This window comes from Hydra viridissima, unplaced genomic scaffold, assembly GCF_058129835.1.
Source record: "Hydra viridissima isolate aposymbiotic clone 2 unplaced genomic scaffold, HvirCarnegie_v1 scaffold_4, whole genome shotgun sequence".
Taxonomy (NCBI): Eukaryota; Metazoa; Cnidaria; class Hydrozoa; order Anthoathecata; family Hydridae; genus Hydra; species Hydra viridissima.
Window position 1 is genome coordinate 18651473 of NW_028324303.1, and position 18662 is coordinate 18670134.

An 18662-nucleotide genomic window follows, 5' to 3' on the forward strand; every position below is an offset into this window, starting at 1 on the left:
AATAATTTCTAGCATGAGTATTATAATCAAAACTTTATTTTAAAATAAATAAGTGTAATCATAGCTGTTACACTTATTTATTTTCAAAATAAAAATGAATTTCTGGTTTCTTGTCTAACTAATTAAATGGAGCAAATGGTTCTAACATTTGAGTATTATATATAATAATACTTATGTGAGAAATTATAATTTTTTTGTGAGAATTTGTTTTAGTTATAATCTCTCTATGGAGATTATAACCAAAACGGTAAATAAAAATGCAAAAATAAAATTGCAAAAATAAAACAATAATAAAATAGATATGTGCATTAAAAAACAGTGAAATAATTTTTGACTCTTACAGGTATTTATATATAAACTATTATTGTAAAGATTTAAAATGAATAGATCAATACCTTTTCTGCAATTAATCTTAAACTATACATGTTTACTGAAAAATTATTGATAAAAACCCGGTTTTCATCTTAATGTTTTTATTCAAATATAAGATCTAATAACTTTAAGTAATGATTTTTGACTTCTTTCTTCAAAAGTTTCTATGCCTATTAAATTTTGTAAACATATAGTTAATGTAACTGTGCATACTTTAACATTTAAGTGTTGCTATAGACGTTGCTAAGAGCGCGGAGAATAAAAAAAATGTAAAAAATCTCAAACTTCAAAGACCCATAACTCTCAAATTAATGAAATTGGCTCCAAATTATTTTTGATTATTCCTAACGACGGTATTAAATGCATTTGTGCCAAAAATCAAGTATTTCTGAGATGGTGGGTTATCTCGACTTGTTGTTTTGACATGGAATTACCCAGTGCTTGTCAAATCGAGAACGGTCTAAAGTTTACTTAAAAAAAAAAAAGATTTATATATTTAAACGGAGGTTGTTTTAATTTTTGACTTAAACAAATTAATAAGAAACTTGAATGGACATACCTTTTTTTATTAAGTTATAAAGTACTTCATTTTTAAAATATTTTCTTTTATTGATTTAAAAAAAATAAAAGTTGCTATTTCTTAGAGAACTAATTCCGGACTTCCCTTTTCAATTACACCCTGAGTAAAGTTTTAGTCAAATTCTATTGATATTTATCATCAGGAGGAGAAGACTATAATTAACAACAAGCATATATCAAAATATATCAATGAACATCCCCAATTATTTTATGCAAAGCTGTGTATCTTTTTAATTACTTGCATTTTAAACAATATAAAAAGAAAGAAAGGGTTTTAAACATTAAAAATTAAATTTGGACTTCCCTTTGTACATACACCCTGTTTGGTATGTATTTCGCGAGCTTAGAATTATTTTGTTCTATCTCCAATTTTAAAAGTTAGGAGAAAATGAGTTATTAATTTTAGTTAATAACTTTTAAAATACGCATTATTTTTTATTTTTTTTTCTAAATAAATTGCTCAAACATAAATTATTTAAAGATAAGTTATTATTTCTTTAAAAATAAAAGCTAAAACTTTAAACAATTTTTACTTTTAGAAAAAATCAAAAACTTTCTCCCAACATTTAAACTTGGAGATAGAATAAAATAATTCTAACCTCGCGATTTATTAAACATTTCTTAAACATTAAATTTAGACTTCATATAAGAATAGGTCTTGTGTAATTGCCAAGCGTTTGTGCTGACTATGGTTATCATCATTTTCTTCTAAAAATAGATAGTGTGCGAAGCGATGATGCTTGATAATGGTTAGCATCATGTGCGATAAAATATCGGGCGATTGCTTAGCCGTCTTACCTCATATATGCGTTTGTCATGAGGAAGGGGGAGAGGGGGGATGCTAAAATGCGACTTACCCAAAAAAATTCCTGTACACGCCCCTGTATATATATATATACAGTGGAGAAAATAGAATTAGCCTCACCATGTGCTGATCCAGTAATTTGTAAATCTGTAAACAAGTTTGTGCGGTACAACTTTTGTATCCACACACATAATTACTGTTACAAACAACAACTTTTTAGATTATAATATAGCATAATTAAATTGCGGTACATTTGATAAAACCATAAAATGTATAATACTTGATATTTGCGGTAACAAATAGAATTAGCCTCATCAATAATTATTTTCAGTTTACTTGTATATTTTGATCTGGTGATACCCATTTGTGAGTTAGTTTTTTATTATTATTTGTATGTTAAACAAAGACTGTGAAATCAGTGCTCATAAAGTTTTTAACATTTGGTTTTTGATACCTTAATTTGAAATGGGACGTGGTAAGCGTTTAACGAATGAAGAATTAGCAGTAATCAAAGCATACAAAGATACAGGTTTATCTAATCGGGAAGTTGCGAAGAAAATTAAAAGATCTCCAAAAGTGGTTAACAATTACTTCAAGATTGGCGTTAATTATGGAGCTTATAAGGGAAGTGGTGGCAAACGTAAAATTGATAATCGTACTAAACGAGTTATTGTACGTCGTGCTGCTGCTCAGCACATGACTGCATCTCAAATTCGTGCTGATTTACAATTACCTGTATCTGTTCAACGTGTGAGACAAATCTTACATGAAGATCCAAACACAGTTTGGAAAAAGCGTAAACCAAAACCAAAACTTACTGCTCGTCATAAAAAAGTTAGATTACAATTTGCGAAAGAACACATGTCTTGTCAAGAAGAGTGGCATCAAGTTCTCTTTAATAATGAAAAAAAGTTCAATCTAGATGGTCCTGATGGCTATCAATATTACTGGCACGATCTTCGAAAAGAGAAAGAAACTCGGATGAGTCGTAACTTTGGGGGTGGAAATGTTATGGTTTGGGGGGCTTTTTCCTTTGCTGGAAAACTTCCACTGGCATGGATTTCAACAAAAATGAATTCACAGGACTACATTGACTTATTAGAAATAAGTTTACTTGAACATGGTGAGGAATTGATGGGTGAAACTTTCACTTCCCAACAAGATAATGCTACTATCCATAATTCAAAGCTTACAAAGGCTTGGTTTAGAGAAAAAATATTCACGTAATGGAATGGCCCGCACGTAGTCCATATCTTAACCCAATTGAAAATCTATGGGGAATACTTTCTAGAAAGGTTTATGAAAATGGTAAGCAATTTGAATGCACCTTGGAGCTGAAAACTCGTATCAGAGAAGATTGGAATGAAATATCTATAGATACTATCCAAAATCTTGTGACTAGTATGTCAAACCGCATATTTGAAGTCATTAAAAATTCAGGAAGCTATACTAAATACTAAATGAGCGAAAAAACAAAATATTTTCTTTATTTTTTGTATATAACGTTAATGAGGCTAATTCAATTTTCTCCACAAATTGAATACTTTTAATTTTTTTTCCATTTGGAATTAGTTAAACATACCAATTTATAAACTTTTTAGTTGTAGTAGAAGTAATAAGAAATAAAGTAGATTTCATAATTGTTTACCTGCGATTTTTGTTAAATTAGAACAAAAAATAAAGGTGAGGCTAATTCTATTTTCTCCGCTGTATATATATATATATATATATATATATATATATATATATATATATATATATATATATATATATATATATATATATATATATATATATATATATATATATATATACACACACACATACACACACATATGGCTATTTCCACGATGGAAATTTCGTGTTTAAAAATTTCTTTTTTCAAAAGATTTTTTTTCTTTAATTGTAGTTTAAACACCTTAAAATTATTGTTAAAATATATTTTGAGTAGAAAATATTTGAACCGAATAGATAAATTTGATGAATGTTAGCAACTGTTTTTTCTTATTATTATTCGAAAAAGTAAGTAAAGTTTGAGGGCGAGTTCTTGCAATATTTTAAACAAAACACATCCGTATTTTTGTTAGAAAGAATCTTTGAGATTATATATGTCTTGAGTGAAAACACTTTTAGTCTTTAAAAATAATTCAAGTGTTTTTTTGTCACATGCACATCTGTAAAACGCAACCTGTTTTAAGCCAGAAGCAAATTTGAATACGCAAGACTATGCAAGTTAAACGTTTGGAGGACAAAGTAACAACAAACAATACATTTTTTGCAAGATTTGCATTTATTTCTGTGGCTGTCACTGTTTCCCACTTCTGGGGTTGTAAAGACAGTTTTAGATTCTTCGGATTTATATTGTTACATGTTGTCCGAGACAGTCAGATACTTCCGTGTCAAATATCAAACTACATTCATCTTCAAGAGTTATTTTAAAACTTTCTTGGATCTAAACAAGATAAATCAGCATATAGACTAACAAAATTTCTTGGATCTAAACAAGATAAATCAGCATATAGACTACCATGCTGTGAGAATCTCTGTTTTAAACTACTGATTACTTGATTCATTACCATGTTGTGAACATTGATACGAAATTTATCTTTTGCACTTTCAAGTAGTTGATTTGCTCTAATTCTTTTCTCTTTCAAACCAGTCTGAACTTTAATTTACATTTTATTTGGAAAATAAAATATAGCCTAACTAAAAATATAATACAATTTTTATGCCAACCGGCCCACCGGGAATCTCCCGGTATCCCGGCGGCCCAGTCCAAGCCTGGACCCGTCTGGAAACCAGAACACAAACCCTTCTAAATCCCATTCCCGTAAGCCCAGTTAAAAACCATATGGTACCCGTCTGTCAATGTTCGCTGGGAAGGTACATAAATAATATCACAAATGCTAATTAATTGAAATTTGAGATTTCTGCACAGGCAATTATTAAATCACTATATTGCCGGCTGTTAATTGTTGCAAGTTTATTTGTAATTATCATTTTAGACCTAATAACTATGTTTCTTTGGTGTAAAACGACAGCTTGATACAATGGTTTTATTAATTGTTGTTCTGAAATTTCATTAATTTATTGGTCTGAAACGATATACTTTAACATTTTTTTTTTATGTCCATTAACCATCATCATTTCTAATTTCTCGGGATATACCATAAGCGAAATTTTTTTATTGCCTTGATACCCTTGCTTTCGACAGAAATAAATCAGTTGCATTGTGATTACTGTTCACCACTTCTGTTAATTTCTTTTAAACTGCAGGAGCTGAAAAGCATCTAATTTAGGCTCCTGCATTTCCTGTAATATCTAGAGTCAATTCAGACCTTATTCGCAGGGCCAATAGTTTCCAATTTAACTTTTTAAATGGATAAATTGACCAGTCGGGAAATCTGTTTTTAAAAGGACTAATTGGAAAATCTGTGGCAGATCAAATTTTCAGAGTTGAACACGAAACTGATTGAATAAAGGACACAAGACAGAGACCTAAAGATTTGCTTGTTGCCAATACCTGTTAATTTAAAATTTGCAATACCTGTAAAAGATCAGCTGTTGAGAGATAAAGATCATTATTTAGTAAAATTCCATTCGTGAATTATGCTGAGGTTTAAAATTTTAGAAAATGTCTGTATAGTTTTAAAATCGCATAAGTTTTGAATGCAAATAATTGCACCAAACTGAAGTGAGTTGTTACTTTTTAAATATATATAAAAAAAAAAAAAAAAAATCAGAAAGGGAAAAACTAAGTTGATTATCTTTACACTTATTAGCTCTTCACAGTTTTATAATGCTCTAGAATTCTAAAATCTAAATTCTTATCTAAATTCAATTCCAATGATCGGTGTAATATGGTGAAATAAGTTTATCTTTAAACAACAGGGTGATCGGTCGTGCTTCGGACATATAGGACGACACCGTAATAAACAACAAAAAACTTTCGAAACGAGGTTTTTTTAAACTTCAATCTTACGTTTTTCTGGGATTTCCATAGAGCTATTAACTAATCCCGTGATTATCATTGGATATATGTCTATCTTTTTATGCTGCCAAACCAATAAGAATATTTCGCAGCTTTTGGGTAACACTCAGTATGCTGAGTAGTCGCTTTCAAAACAAAGTTTTTTTTTTTATGTGAAGTGGTGAAACTAGCTCAAATTCTTAACTCAATACCTTGCTATTAAATGAAGTTTTTAAACATAATCTGCAAATCCCAAGCAATCTTAGCTCTGAACTGACTATGAAACCAAATGAAGGTGAAAATCAATTTTATACTTTAACCGTCACTGTTTTATAAGTTTAACGTTGCGGCTACCATCTCTTTTCATATATTTATACCATATATATATATATATATATATATATATATATATATATATATATATATATATATATATATATATATATATATATATATATATATATATATATATATATATATATATATATATATATATATATATATATATATATATATATATATATATATATATATATATATATATATATATATATAGTTTTCTTAAAAGAAGGGAAAAAAGGAAAGTTATATTGGTTCAGAAGTTTTTTTTTGCCACATTCAAGCTATACTTATGATTAGCATGATGTTTTTAAATAAAGTTTTATGATTTACTAATAAAAAATTGTTTTCTTTACTTTGAACTTTCCTTTCCCAATATAAGTAGTTCTTTTTTTACAGATTTCTGTTATCTAATTTAAAGGTTCTTTGTTTATTGACTTTGAAATGGATCTTTCGGCATGTGAGATCTTTAAACATCTTGGTGTGTTAGTTGTTGAGGGCAGACTTCCAGAAAATAAATGCGGAAGAAAAGCTGGTACCCACTCATGGCCATTAACTAGAAACTCATTAAAGGAATGCTGTAGTATTGATTTGTCTAACCAAGAAAATGAAGTATACTTTGGTCTTCTTTTTGTTGTATTTTAAAAGATATAATAATAATAATGACTAGTATTATGATTGTTTTTAGCTTTGCTGTTTGGTGGCAAGCACAAGATTGAAAGTTGATTCAGCATTCAATAAGAAACAAGTGGTTAACATAGATGTTTTGTGTAATCAAGATGATTCTTTTAAAGAAAGGTTGTCAATAGCAAACTCAAAATCTATTCATGATTGTTTTTTATTGGAGCAATGGAAAATAGAAATAATGAAAAAAAGGTGTTTTTTTTTCAATATATTATCTTTCAAATCCTTTTTTTTTTTTTTTTTTTTTTTTGAAAAAAAAAGCTGTTTTTAAGTGCCTCATAGGCTAGTTTTTATATATAATGAGCTGACAGACTATTTCAATTAAGAATTTTTGCATGCACCTATATCAGCTATTTTTGAAGGATAAATTCAATTTTAATTTGTTCTAGTGACAACAGTCAATATTCAAATACAGATGCTGTGTTTCAAGCTATCCGCTCATTTCTTCACTTTTCACAGCTGAGTGCATGGTGGAGTAAAACAAATGGAACAACCCCACATAATATTATTTTTAAGTAAGTCAAAATTGCTCTAGTTTTTTGTGAATATTTTTGTTCATGAGTTTTTGTTTATTATTGATTTTTTTTTTAATATATAGAATTTCTTCCTGCTCTTCAAAGTTGAATTTTGGAAAAGTTCCTATATCTCATGCCTTTCCAAAACTAGATGTATCCAATTCAGAATACATACAAGTAATGGTATCCTCTCTTCCTAGAATGGAGCTTTGCAGCTTATTATTTTTAATAAACCAATCAAAAAATGCATCAGTTTCAAATATAAATACAAACTCAATTCAAAATTCTTGGCTTATTGACAGCATAACTCCAGAACGAAATACTATAGACTCTATTGTTGGGAAACGCAAAGATGACAATATAGATTTATATTTCTCAGAGAATTGTCATCTTGCAAGTAATAATGTATTCTATATTGGAGTAAAAAATCTGAGACTAGATCCAACTGTTGAAATTGCAGTTGACACTTTAAAAAAAAATCAGACATCAGAGAATTTTAAAATGAATGCTGAATCTGGCTTTAACATGCAAGACAGGAATAGAGTCATAGTTGATTTAATGCAAGACTTTGAATTGGGAAGCAATAACAAAGAAATCTATTTTAATCAAACACATCACCATTCAGAGTTATCTCGGCAACATTATTTACACAGTAAAGTAGAGCTCCAAGCTAAAAATCTCAGTCTAAAATCACGAAGTAAATCTGTTTCACCACATTTTACAGCAAGGTTTCAGGTAAATATGTAGAAGATGTTGCTGAGTTTCTGTGGAGCTAATGTCTGTTATTACTTGAAAAATTACTTCAAACCAAATGTAAAATAAAGTTAATTAATAAATTTTCACTGGTTATTTATGTTAAAATAAATTGTTTTTAGACTATTAGTTATTTTTGGTTTTTAGGCGCTTGTCCAAGATAATATAAAAACCAAACCTATTGCTGCTCGAAGGTTATTAATGGGTGGTGCAACAACTGCAGTTTTTAATGTAAATACTGGTCTACCTCTTTCTTCAAGTCCTGTAAGTACTTTTTAATAAGAAAAGATGTTAAAAACTATAATATTTTGGTATTATAAATGGTTCATCAAACATGGTTATTTTTAGGCTCCCATGAAAAAAGATCGAAAATCAAGCATTGGAAATCGTTGTGAAGATTTTTCAAGCAGTAGCTCCTCAGATGAATATCTTCCATATTCTTTGAGCAAAAGTGCACCTGCTTCAACAAGTCTTTTAGGAAATTTTGAGGTGCAAAATTACATTATTACATAATCAAAAAAAACTTTAAAAATGCAGAATAACATTACTGTATAGTTTTGCTTTAACAGAAAAGTAAATAATAAAATTATAACCTAGGCAAATTATTATAGTTTAGCACTAATTGGTTAAAAGAATGTTGTTTTTAAAATTTATATTGTTGAAACTAGGAATTTTGATTTTAAAAAAATATATTTAAGGAGTCAGTTTTAAAAGGAAGAATGCCAATCAATGGAACAGTAGAGGTAATATTTATCATATAAAAAAATTTAGATGAATTTTCTTAACTTTATACCTACCATTCTGCAATCTTTTAATTTTTTTTTAATTTTTTTTTTTATTTAATTTTGTGTGATAAAATTTCAAATAGCTGTAAGTTTCAAAATTATTTTCATTTTGGGAATCTTTTTATTAAAAGTTTTTTCAAAACTTCATATCTTAATTTATTTTATTAAAACTGGATGACCAAAACTAAAAATTGTAACTAACTTAACTAAAAAAACCGTTACTAAATTTAGTCGACTAACTTTTTAGTCTAACTAAAATTAGTTGACTAACTTTTTAGTCTAACTAAACTTAGTCGACTAACTTTTTTGCATAACTAAAATTAGTCGATTGACATTTTAGCGTAACTAGTATTAGTCAACTAACTTTGTAGTCTAACTGAATTTAGTCGACTAACTTTTTAGTTTAACTAAGTTTAGTCTACTAAATTTTTAATTTGGGAAAAATATATTGTTACTGTTACCCAAAAAATACTTTTTTAAAATCTTGTTATGTGTTAGTTGTGAAGTGGTTTGAGCGCCATGTTTTTAATTACAAATTGCTGTAAGTTGCAATTTACATCTGCAGAGCATCTGTTTCAAGTTTCGATTTTCAGAGTTTTTCAGGTTTTTGGAGAAAGGTTTGAAAAATATACATTTAGTATTTTATAACAAAATTTATCTAATTAGTCCCCCATTATTGTTAAGTACTTGTTTTAAATTTCAATAAAAAGTGGTTCAGATCTGGATTTTTTCAATTTCTAATTAAAGTGAATTATAAATTACAAACACATGTAAAATCAATATATAAAAAAAAAATGGTGCCATGTTTTTGAAAGGTGTGTTATGTGCAGAAGCATTTTTGGATTTCCTTCATGTAATACCTGCAATGATTTTTTGAGGCAATAATACCTAATTTATTTTGTTCTACACTCATAAAAGGCAGATATTTACAATGACAACAATAAGATTGAAACAGTTAGGCAATTAATGTTTTTTATTATTTCTATATTGTGTAATTGAATATATATCTTGTTCAACTCTCAATTTTGTTTTTCTTTTAAAAATTATTATTAAAATGCTAATAACTAATTATGTTTTCGGTATAAAATACCAGCTGTCTTTGATGGAGTTGTTCTGCTAACAAACCAATTCTTATTTAATTCGATAAAAGAAAATTTTGGGGCAATACTAGGTACAAACAAAACATTTTTATTACCTAATTGTTACAAATTATATTACTTACAAAACAATAAATTTTGATGAATGTCTTTAAGTTGATTTATTTGTCATAATTCATATTATGTTTATATAATTTCATGATATAGGTTATTCAGTTTTTTTAGCACTAAATCTTGTTTTAGTCAACTAATTTTAGTTAGACTAAAAAGTTGATTAATTTTAGTTATGCTAAAAAGTTAGTTGACTAAATTTAGTTAGACTAAAAAGTCAGTTGACTAATTTTAGTTAGAGTAAATTCTTAGTCAACTAATTTTAGTTAGACTAAAAAGTTAGTTGACTAATTTTAGTTACGCTAAAAAGTTAGTCGGCTAAATTTAGTTAGGCTAAGAAGTTAGTCAACTAATTTTAGTTAGACTAAAAAGTTAGTCGGCTAATTTTAGTTAGTTAACTCCCACCCTTAATTCTTAACCCCTTACAATTATGTTTAAAATTTCTATGGCCAACAACAATATTCTTTTTTTAACCAACTTTCATAATCAGCATATGAAAGGCTGCATATTAATCTAACATTTGGTTTAGCTAATATTTCTTTACCAAGTTTTTATAACTTGATTTTATGCTGAATTATTTTTCTTGTATAAATGTTTAAAAAGTTTTTATAACTTTTGTATCTGTTTTATGTATTTTATCATAATTACATGACTAAAGACCTTCATGGATTAAAACCATAAATATGACACGGCTATCATGAATCATGATAATGTCAACCTAGCTGATCCAAGAACGCCACTTGTATGGGGCAAATTTTGAAATCTTTTAATTTTGTCTGTGGAAACTAATTTCATTTAAATGTTCAAATTGAGTGAAATTTTGACTTCATTGTGCACCAATAGAAACATCTGTAGAATGAGAACCACTCTATATAATTTGATAAAAATGGGTGCAAATAGCCACACCAAGCTCTGGAAAAATTGCAGTCAATTTGGTTAACTGGTTAAGGATTTATGGCAGCTTTTGTTTAAATTTTGTTAGTTTTTTGCTACTTATACCTGAAAACGTTACCAATTACTGTGATATTCGGTCACTATTTTCAAAATAATGGTTACATGAGTGTTCTAGTATGTATTACCAAAAATTTTATATACTAAAATATTGATTTGCTTTTTTTTACATACCAAAATATTGATTTGCTATTTAAAGCAAGGTTTGACTTGGCTTATGCATAGCGTGAAATTCAAATATTTGTTATTGGCTAAGAAAATAATTATGATAACTGATAATTATGATAACTGACTGTTAAAAAGTGCAGAGGAAAAAAGTGTCTGAGGAAAGTCAATCTTTAAAGATTAGGGTTGTTTTGAAACAAAATTTGTAAAAATTTTTTAAAAATAATTGCCAAGGCACAAAAAGAGAAAATCCATCAAAGTTTTCTAAAAGTGTAATAGTTTTTGAAGAGAGAAATGTTATGAAGGGCAGAATAGTCCTTTGAAGAGTAGTAAAAAAACGTTTTTAGGACTGTCTTATCAAATAAGACTTCTTCTAAATTGTCATTAAGTGTGACTAGTATCAGTTTAAATAGTTATACAGTGGTTTTCATAAATTTAGACGCACTCTTTTTTTTTTACATGTATGTAAGAAAATGCTTAAAATAAAAAGAAAGTAAAAGTGCTTCCTCTATGTTTGATATATAAATTAGTAGAGGAAGTGAAACTCTATTATAGAGTACCTTAATTTTTTTTACAGGATGTTTATTACTCATTCTATACCAATTAATACAAAAAAGTTAATTGATAAGCTTGATTTTACTTTATTCATAAATTTAGACGCACAATCAAAAAAGTCTTATATCTTGTTAGTTGATAGTTAATTAGTTTTTTTTTCCCCATATTTCTCATTAATAGGCCTAAACTAATTAATTTTGTCAAAAAACCTTATATAAAAATAACTTACCATGAATTAGTTAATCATTATTTAATAAATAAACAAAAGTTAATTTAGTTTTGCACTAAAAAGATGCGAAAAATGGGCAAAAGACGTATCACTCAAGCTGAAAGATGGCAAATTATTGCTCACATCAAAGAAGGAACCAAAAGTAATAGAGAAATCGCCAGGTTAATTGGAGTTTCTGAGAAATGCGTTTGGAAAACGAAGCAAAACTTTCTTCACACTCGTGGTGCCAGCGAGAAAACGAGGCCAGATAGACCCTTGTCAACCACCAGAAAGGACGATAGTGCCCTTTTTAGAGCTGTCAGAGCTAATCCAAAAAATAGTTACAAGGAATTGAACACAGAATTCAATACAACGCGAAATACATCTATTTCTAAAAGCACAGTCCGCCGAATACTTATCAAATACAAGATTGGAGTCTACTCTGCTTCGAAGAAACCACTCTTGCGTCCATATGATAAACAAAGGAGACTAAAATGGTGTTATGAAAGAAGGTATTGGACAATAGAACAATGGAAAAAAATTATGTGGAGTGATGAGAGTAACTTTGAGCCTATCAATCGCAAATCTAATATAACAGTCAAAAGAATGGCTCACAAAAGTATTACGCCAGGTACATTAGACCGACTGTACAAAGTGGAGGAGGCTCGATAGGAATCTGGTCATGCTTCAATTACAAAGGTGTTGGTATGCGCCAAACATACACTGGAAGAATCAACTCCAGAATATACGTAGAAGTACTGGAAAATAACCTAATTCCATCAATTGACCTGCTTATGCTCCATGATAAACCATGGAAACTTCAACAAGATGGCGCTACTGCACAGACTGCATACTATACAATGGAGTGGTTCAACGATAATAATATCAAGACAATACCGTGGCCTCCTTACTCACCTGATTTGAACCCAATTGAAAACATTTGGGCTTGGATTGACCGTGAATTGGCAAAGGTTTAAATTTCCACACTCGGCCAGCTGAAGGACATCCTTAAGGAGACCTGGTATAGGGTCCCAGAAGCGATGTGCAAAAATCTTGTTGAGCCTATGCCTAGAAGAGTTCTTAGTTGTATTAAAGCAAAAAGTGGATACACAAAATATTAATTGGTTCATAAATTACGCCTCCTAATGTATCGTGCGTCTAAATTTATGAATAATTTTTTTTGTCTTATTTTTTTAATACCATGTAGTTGTACCTAATTATTACTTAGCATTTGTATTTTTTTTTTTTAATTTTTGTAAATTTTGTATTCTGTATGTATTTATCTAATAAATAGAAAAAAAACTAAACCGAAATCTTTTTTCGTTATTGTTTTATCATTAAAAGACTAAAAATTTCTATTCTCAAATATGAGTGCGTCTAAATTTATGAAAACCACTGTAAGTATGTTAAAAAATGTAATTGTTAACAAGTGTCATTAATAATTGTTAACAAGTATCATTAATTTAAATGATTACAAGTATATTAATAACTGTAAGTATGTTAAGTGGATTGTTATCCAATATAAATTTAGGTTAAATTTTGTAAAAGGCAGAGTTTGATTTAATAAAGTTAGATTTAGTGAATTAACACAATTCTAAATCAAGCAAAGATTCATGATGAAAATTGAAAGTTTGTGTGCTTGCTCTGTCTGAAAAAATGTCTAAGACAGCTTTCTGTTTTCCAAGCAGATCGAATATGCCAACTACAAGACCAAGATCAATATCAGTGATTCTCAGGTATCATAAGGACTCTGCAAATTGTGCAGAACTACTTTGCACAGAAAACAAGCAAGGAAAGAATTTGCACTCCCCCCTTTATTTGATTTCAAGTCAATACAAGTGAGACTTGAAACATGAGGCAGGATATGTCATTGCCTAATCTGTCAAATTAGTTGTTCAAAATTGCAGCAAAAGCATCCTCTTGAAGAGCAAACCATTATTGAGAAAGAACCAAGTGTGCGCTGCAGCACATGCCTAAGCCTTTTAGAAAAAGGTTTGCCACACTAATGCTCTCAAATAAAGTACATGGAAAATCTTCAATCTTTAGCAGCAAATGATGCCAAAGCAGCCGAACAAATTGCATCTTAAGTTATTTTGAATAAAAAATTATCCCTGAAAGGAACTATTTGACTTGCTAAAGCATTGGGTGGGCCTCCACTTACAATAACCCCCGGTAAATATTTATACTTAAACAATTTTTACATGCATATATTGAAAGAAAATCTTGACTATTAAGAAATGTGGCTAGATAGATTTCAGGAAAAATATTTTTGACAAGTTTCTAATTCCTTTAAAAACAAATAATTTAAAAGCTTTACCAAACTTTCGAAACAAAATTTATTATAAACATAAAATATGCATGTTTTGGTTTCAGGTCAAAGTAGTGCCCTGTCACCATCAAGTGCTCCAAAATTGACCACTCCAGCTCTTTTAAATGTACAACTAAATACTTACAAACAACGGTTTAAAAGAACTGGTCAAAATTATAAACCAAACATCAACCAGCAAGATGGTAGAGCCAAATTTTTACATTAATTTTCCAAGAATTGATAGTGGCAAAGGTTTTCTCAACTTTTGTCTAAGTATCTAAGTTAGTACTGTGTTAAAGAATGAAACCAGCTCACCACCACAAAAACACTCTCTCACTCAAATAACTGGTCAAGAGACAAACTCCTGTTGCGGTATCAGAAGATTTGCCAGGAACTCACTCCAATATTGAACAAATCTGGTCGCTAATTAATGCAAATGGACTTAATTTAATTTTGGCTTGTGATATGAAAGTTGCAAATATAATTTGTGGTCTTCAAACCCATTCAAGTATGCACCCATGCAAATGGTGTGACATCAAATCAAATTGTCTTGCTAAATCTGGAAACTTGCAAACACTGGGGTCAATCAAACCTAGCCTCAAGTCTAGCAATCTGGCGGGGATCTTGCTAATGCAAAGCTGTTCGGCAATGTCATTCAAAAGATAATCATCAGAGGGCCTGATAATGTTTTGATCTTTGAAATCATCCCACCAATAGAATTGCATCTCCTCCTAGGAGTTATAATCATATTTTCAGGATCCTTAAACCTGCTTGTACAGAAGCTGTTAAGTAGCCAGCTTCCCTCCACATTTAACTTAGCCCATATCATGGGGGCCAGTTCAACAGAAATGAATGCAGGAAGCTTCTTAAAAATGTGGATGTGTTGCAACAACTTGCTTATACAAACTTGGTTCCCAACATCTTTCACAAATTGAAGCATCCAAGAGTTTCAATTTAGTTGTCAAGGCTTGCTTTGGATTCATCCTACAGCTGAACTTCGTTGAAAGAATTGAAAGTTTCAAAAGGTGTTACTTAATGAAAACTGGTGCAAGCATGACACCTAAAATTCATACCGTCTTCTACCACATCAAAGATTTTATTGGTCACAAAGGATCCCCCTTGGGGCCCTATAGTGAACAAACTGTCAAAACTACTCATTAAGATTGTTATCAAAATTGGTCAAGGTGTAAGCGAAAAAATAATCATCCAGAGTACAAAGAAAGATTGTTGTGCTGCATAACTGATCTAAACAGTAAGTATCTTAAAAGAACTGCTAGCATGATTTGAGTTGTTAGAGATAAGGAGCAGAAAATCATAGCTTACTGTTTTTAATGAACATTTTAACCAACCTATTCCTTAAATGTTGTTAATTTAAAATTTATGAATTTTGATATTATATTTAAAATATTATTATATAAATAAAGTATTTGTACTAAAAGTAATAAATTTTGTAATAAATTTTTCGAGGAGAAAATCAAAGAACATTTTAAAAATTGTAATCAGATGTTATGTAATAGTGATATAATGTTAAAAAAAAAAGGGTTTTAATAGTTATTTTTTCACTTAATTTTGAAAGTAAGTGTATTTAAGAAGGTTTCAAGAGTCAATAAAAACTTGTTAAAAGAGACATGTTTTTTTTTGGTAGTCCTTTGACCAGGTCTTGCACTTTTTCTTTAGGGTTTGTTTGCAGTCAAACCACGCTTTAAATAGCAAATCAATATTTTGGTATATAAAATGAAAACGGCACATGTAGCAATTAAACAATTATAATAAAAATTTTTGGTATTATATAGCAGAACACTCATGTAAACATTATTTTGAAAATAGTGACCGAATATCACAGTAATTGGTAACGTTTTCAGGTAAAAGTAGCAAAAAACTAATAAAATTTATAATAAAACTGCCATAACCATAAACTGCCATAAAGATTTTAATATTTGATTAACCAGTTAACCAAATCGACTGAAATTTTATCCAGAGTTTGGTGTGGCTATAGGCAACATTTGCACGCATTTTTATCAAATTATATAGAGTGGTTCTCATTCTACATGTGTTTCTATTGGCGCACTATGAAGTCAAAATTTCACTCAACTTGAACATTTAAAAGAAATTATTTCCCGTGGACAAAATTAGAAGATTTCAAAATTTGCATCACAGGGCACCTTGATATGTAGGCTGTCACCCCATACAAGTGGCGTTCTTGGGTCAGCTAGGTTGGCATTATCGCAATCCATGATAATCGTGATGATGTAGTGTATTCCGTTTCTGTTTTAGCTAGTTAATTGTTTTTTTCTATTTTGCCAATTAGGGTTTTCGCGCTGAACTTGGTGCAAGTGGTTCATTTTGTCCAAAGCATGTTATGCTGCCAGTTAAAGTCCATTACTTTCAGCTTTCGGAAGACAAAAGTGTTCCTTCACCTTATCTGGTTAACAAAGTTTCAATTATTTTTCTCTATTTTTTTATCACAGCTTGCATTATTAAGTGATTATGGTAAAGGAAACAGGAAGGAAGTTTGAGTTTAACAACTTTAAAATTAGGCAAGTTCTGTTTGTTGTTTAAGAAAGTTTTCATGTCAGATAAAATTTATTTTTTTATATGTCAAGGGTCACATAAACCTTCGTGATAAACTTCTGCCAGGAAAGAGATACAGAATTCCAAATAAGGGAACAGTACAATTAGTAAGTAATAAATTTTCTTTTCCTGCATTCTTCTTTTTTCACAAGCGAACGAAATTTTAAAAGAAACATAACAGTACTTGATAAAGCTTTATCAATCTGCACCGTTTTAGACGGTTTTCAATCCAAATGACACGGTGGTGAAAGTGTTTATCGTGTTGTACAATTACACTGACATGCCGCCATCTTCTAGAACATTTCTCAGGCAAAGAATATTTTCAAAACGGAAGGATCTAAAAACGCTGGTATTTTTATTTTGATTACAAACACGGAAGTTTAACATTCCGATATCGACTTTAATGGGCAATATAAAACCTTAGTTGAAGGAGATTTCATAACACAAATTGATATGAGTTTCAAACTTTGAGTTTTTTTGTTTCGGTTTAAATTTTTAATGTTTTTTTAAACGTAAATCGTATTTTCATTTTATTTTTATTCATATCTTATTTTTAACAGCAAGATGCACAAATACTTCATTACTTAGTTCATTTAAGGTATGTTTTCACTTTTTCTCATTTTTTTATCGATTTTATTGAGGTGTGAACGCGTGTGTTTCATCATTTTATTGTGGTGTGAATGTGTTTTATTGTTTTATTGAATTTGTTTTAGTTTTATATCATCCAAGCACTCGCACATCTATCTCCATACGGATATTCAAATTTTGTTTCCACAACAAACTCCAGACGGTTTCATGTTTACAATTACTGACGGTCCAAGTGATCCAAAATATACACCATTTTTCCGTGATGTTTCTTGTCAGAGCAAAGACTAAAACAAATAACGAAGAATTAAAATTTCTTTTTATAAAATTTCAATAAGTCAATACAATCGCAAAGAGTTGCATCTGTAGAAAATATTTAAATATAGATTTTAAATTATAGAAACCTAATAATTTAAATTTCTGCTGACACATACTCAATTTAAAATTTAATGCCCTTAATTTCGTCTTTTTTGTAAATTGTTTTTCTACTGCTAATTTTATTTTTAGCGGACTTAATAAAGTGCAGTTTTTTTTCTTTTCTTTTTTTCTTTTTTTCTTTCCTTTTCTTTTTCTTTTTTTTCTTGTCTTTTTGCTATGTTAATACAAATCGTGTAAATAATGTCTTAAATGTAAGTTATTTCAAAAGAAAAATATTGTGGTTCAGTGAAATAAAAAAAATGCCTATAGGTAGATATACCTCAAAATAGAGCATCCCGCCATCGGAAATTGCGTAAATGCGTAAATTCCGATGTGAGAAATAGTTTATAAAGGTGACTCTGATGTGATAAGATGGTGAGGAATGGTATCACATCGGAGGTGCGATGTAGTCCGAGACCGATGCGGAGAAATTCACGCACTCTCCGATATATTTCGAGATTTACGCATCATAGTATGATATTTTCGCGTAATTTCACAATAAATCGTATTTACAGTGTAAACTAGTAATATCGTGATATTTCCTATGTATTTATCTATAATTAAGAGGTTTTTGCAAAATTACAGCAAAGTTTTGCAAGCCACCACAAACCGTCGCACACCATGTAAAAATGACTGTTAATACCAACTTCATGTCCCCTGGAAACCCCTTTAGAAGTATATAGTATATGGGTACAAGGTTCACCACAAGAAATTTCAAAATCAAAAATGGCCGTCCGAGCGAGATATTCACAATCAAAGTTTTTGGTCCATAAATCTCCTTTTCGCCATATAGATATTGTCAAAGCTTAACTTTTTTTTTTCTATATTGAGAAGCTATTTATTGCTGCTAATAGAAACAGCGACTATTTGCAACATTGGCACCACAATCATG

General features: G+C 29.6%; 1 protein-coding gene across 1 annotated transcript; it reads left to right on the forward strand.

Moving 5' to 3' along the window:
- Positions 1 to 5833: 5833 nt before the first annotated feature.
- LOC149890298 (uncharacterized) lies at positions 5834 to 18004 on the forward strand. Its single transcript, XM_090086210.1, has 13 exons — positions 5834 to 6021; positions 6487 to 6677; positions 6754 to 6941; positions 7139 to 7264; positions 7348 to 7999; positions 8165 to 8281; positions 8366 to 8506; positions 8716 to 8760; positions 16506 to 16622; positions 16801 to 16875; positions 16986 to 17117; positions 17329 to 17366; positions 17482 to 18004. The coding sequence occupies exons 1-13, from the start codon at positions 6006 to 6008 to the stop codon at positions 17642 to 17644; spliced, it is 2001 nt and encodes a 666-aa protein (XP_089942336.1). The 5' UTR covers positions 5834 to 6005; the 3' UTR covers positions 17645 to 18004.
- The last annotated feature ends 658 nt before the right edge of the window (positions 18005 to 18662 follow it).

Bases quoted from the DNA above. Each gene is read 5' to 3' on its own strand.
- LOC149890298 (XM_090086210.1), top strand. The intron at 7,265-7,347 runs GTAAGTCAAAAT...TTTAATATATAG, and splicing joins CCACATAATATTATTTTTAA to AATTTCTTCCTGCTCTTCAA. The intron at 8,507-8,715 runs GTGCAAAATTAC...AATATATTTAAG, and splicing joins GTCTTTTAGGAAATTTTGAG to GAGTCAGTTTTAAAAGGAAG.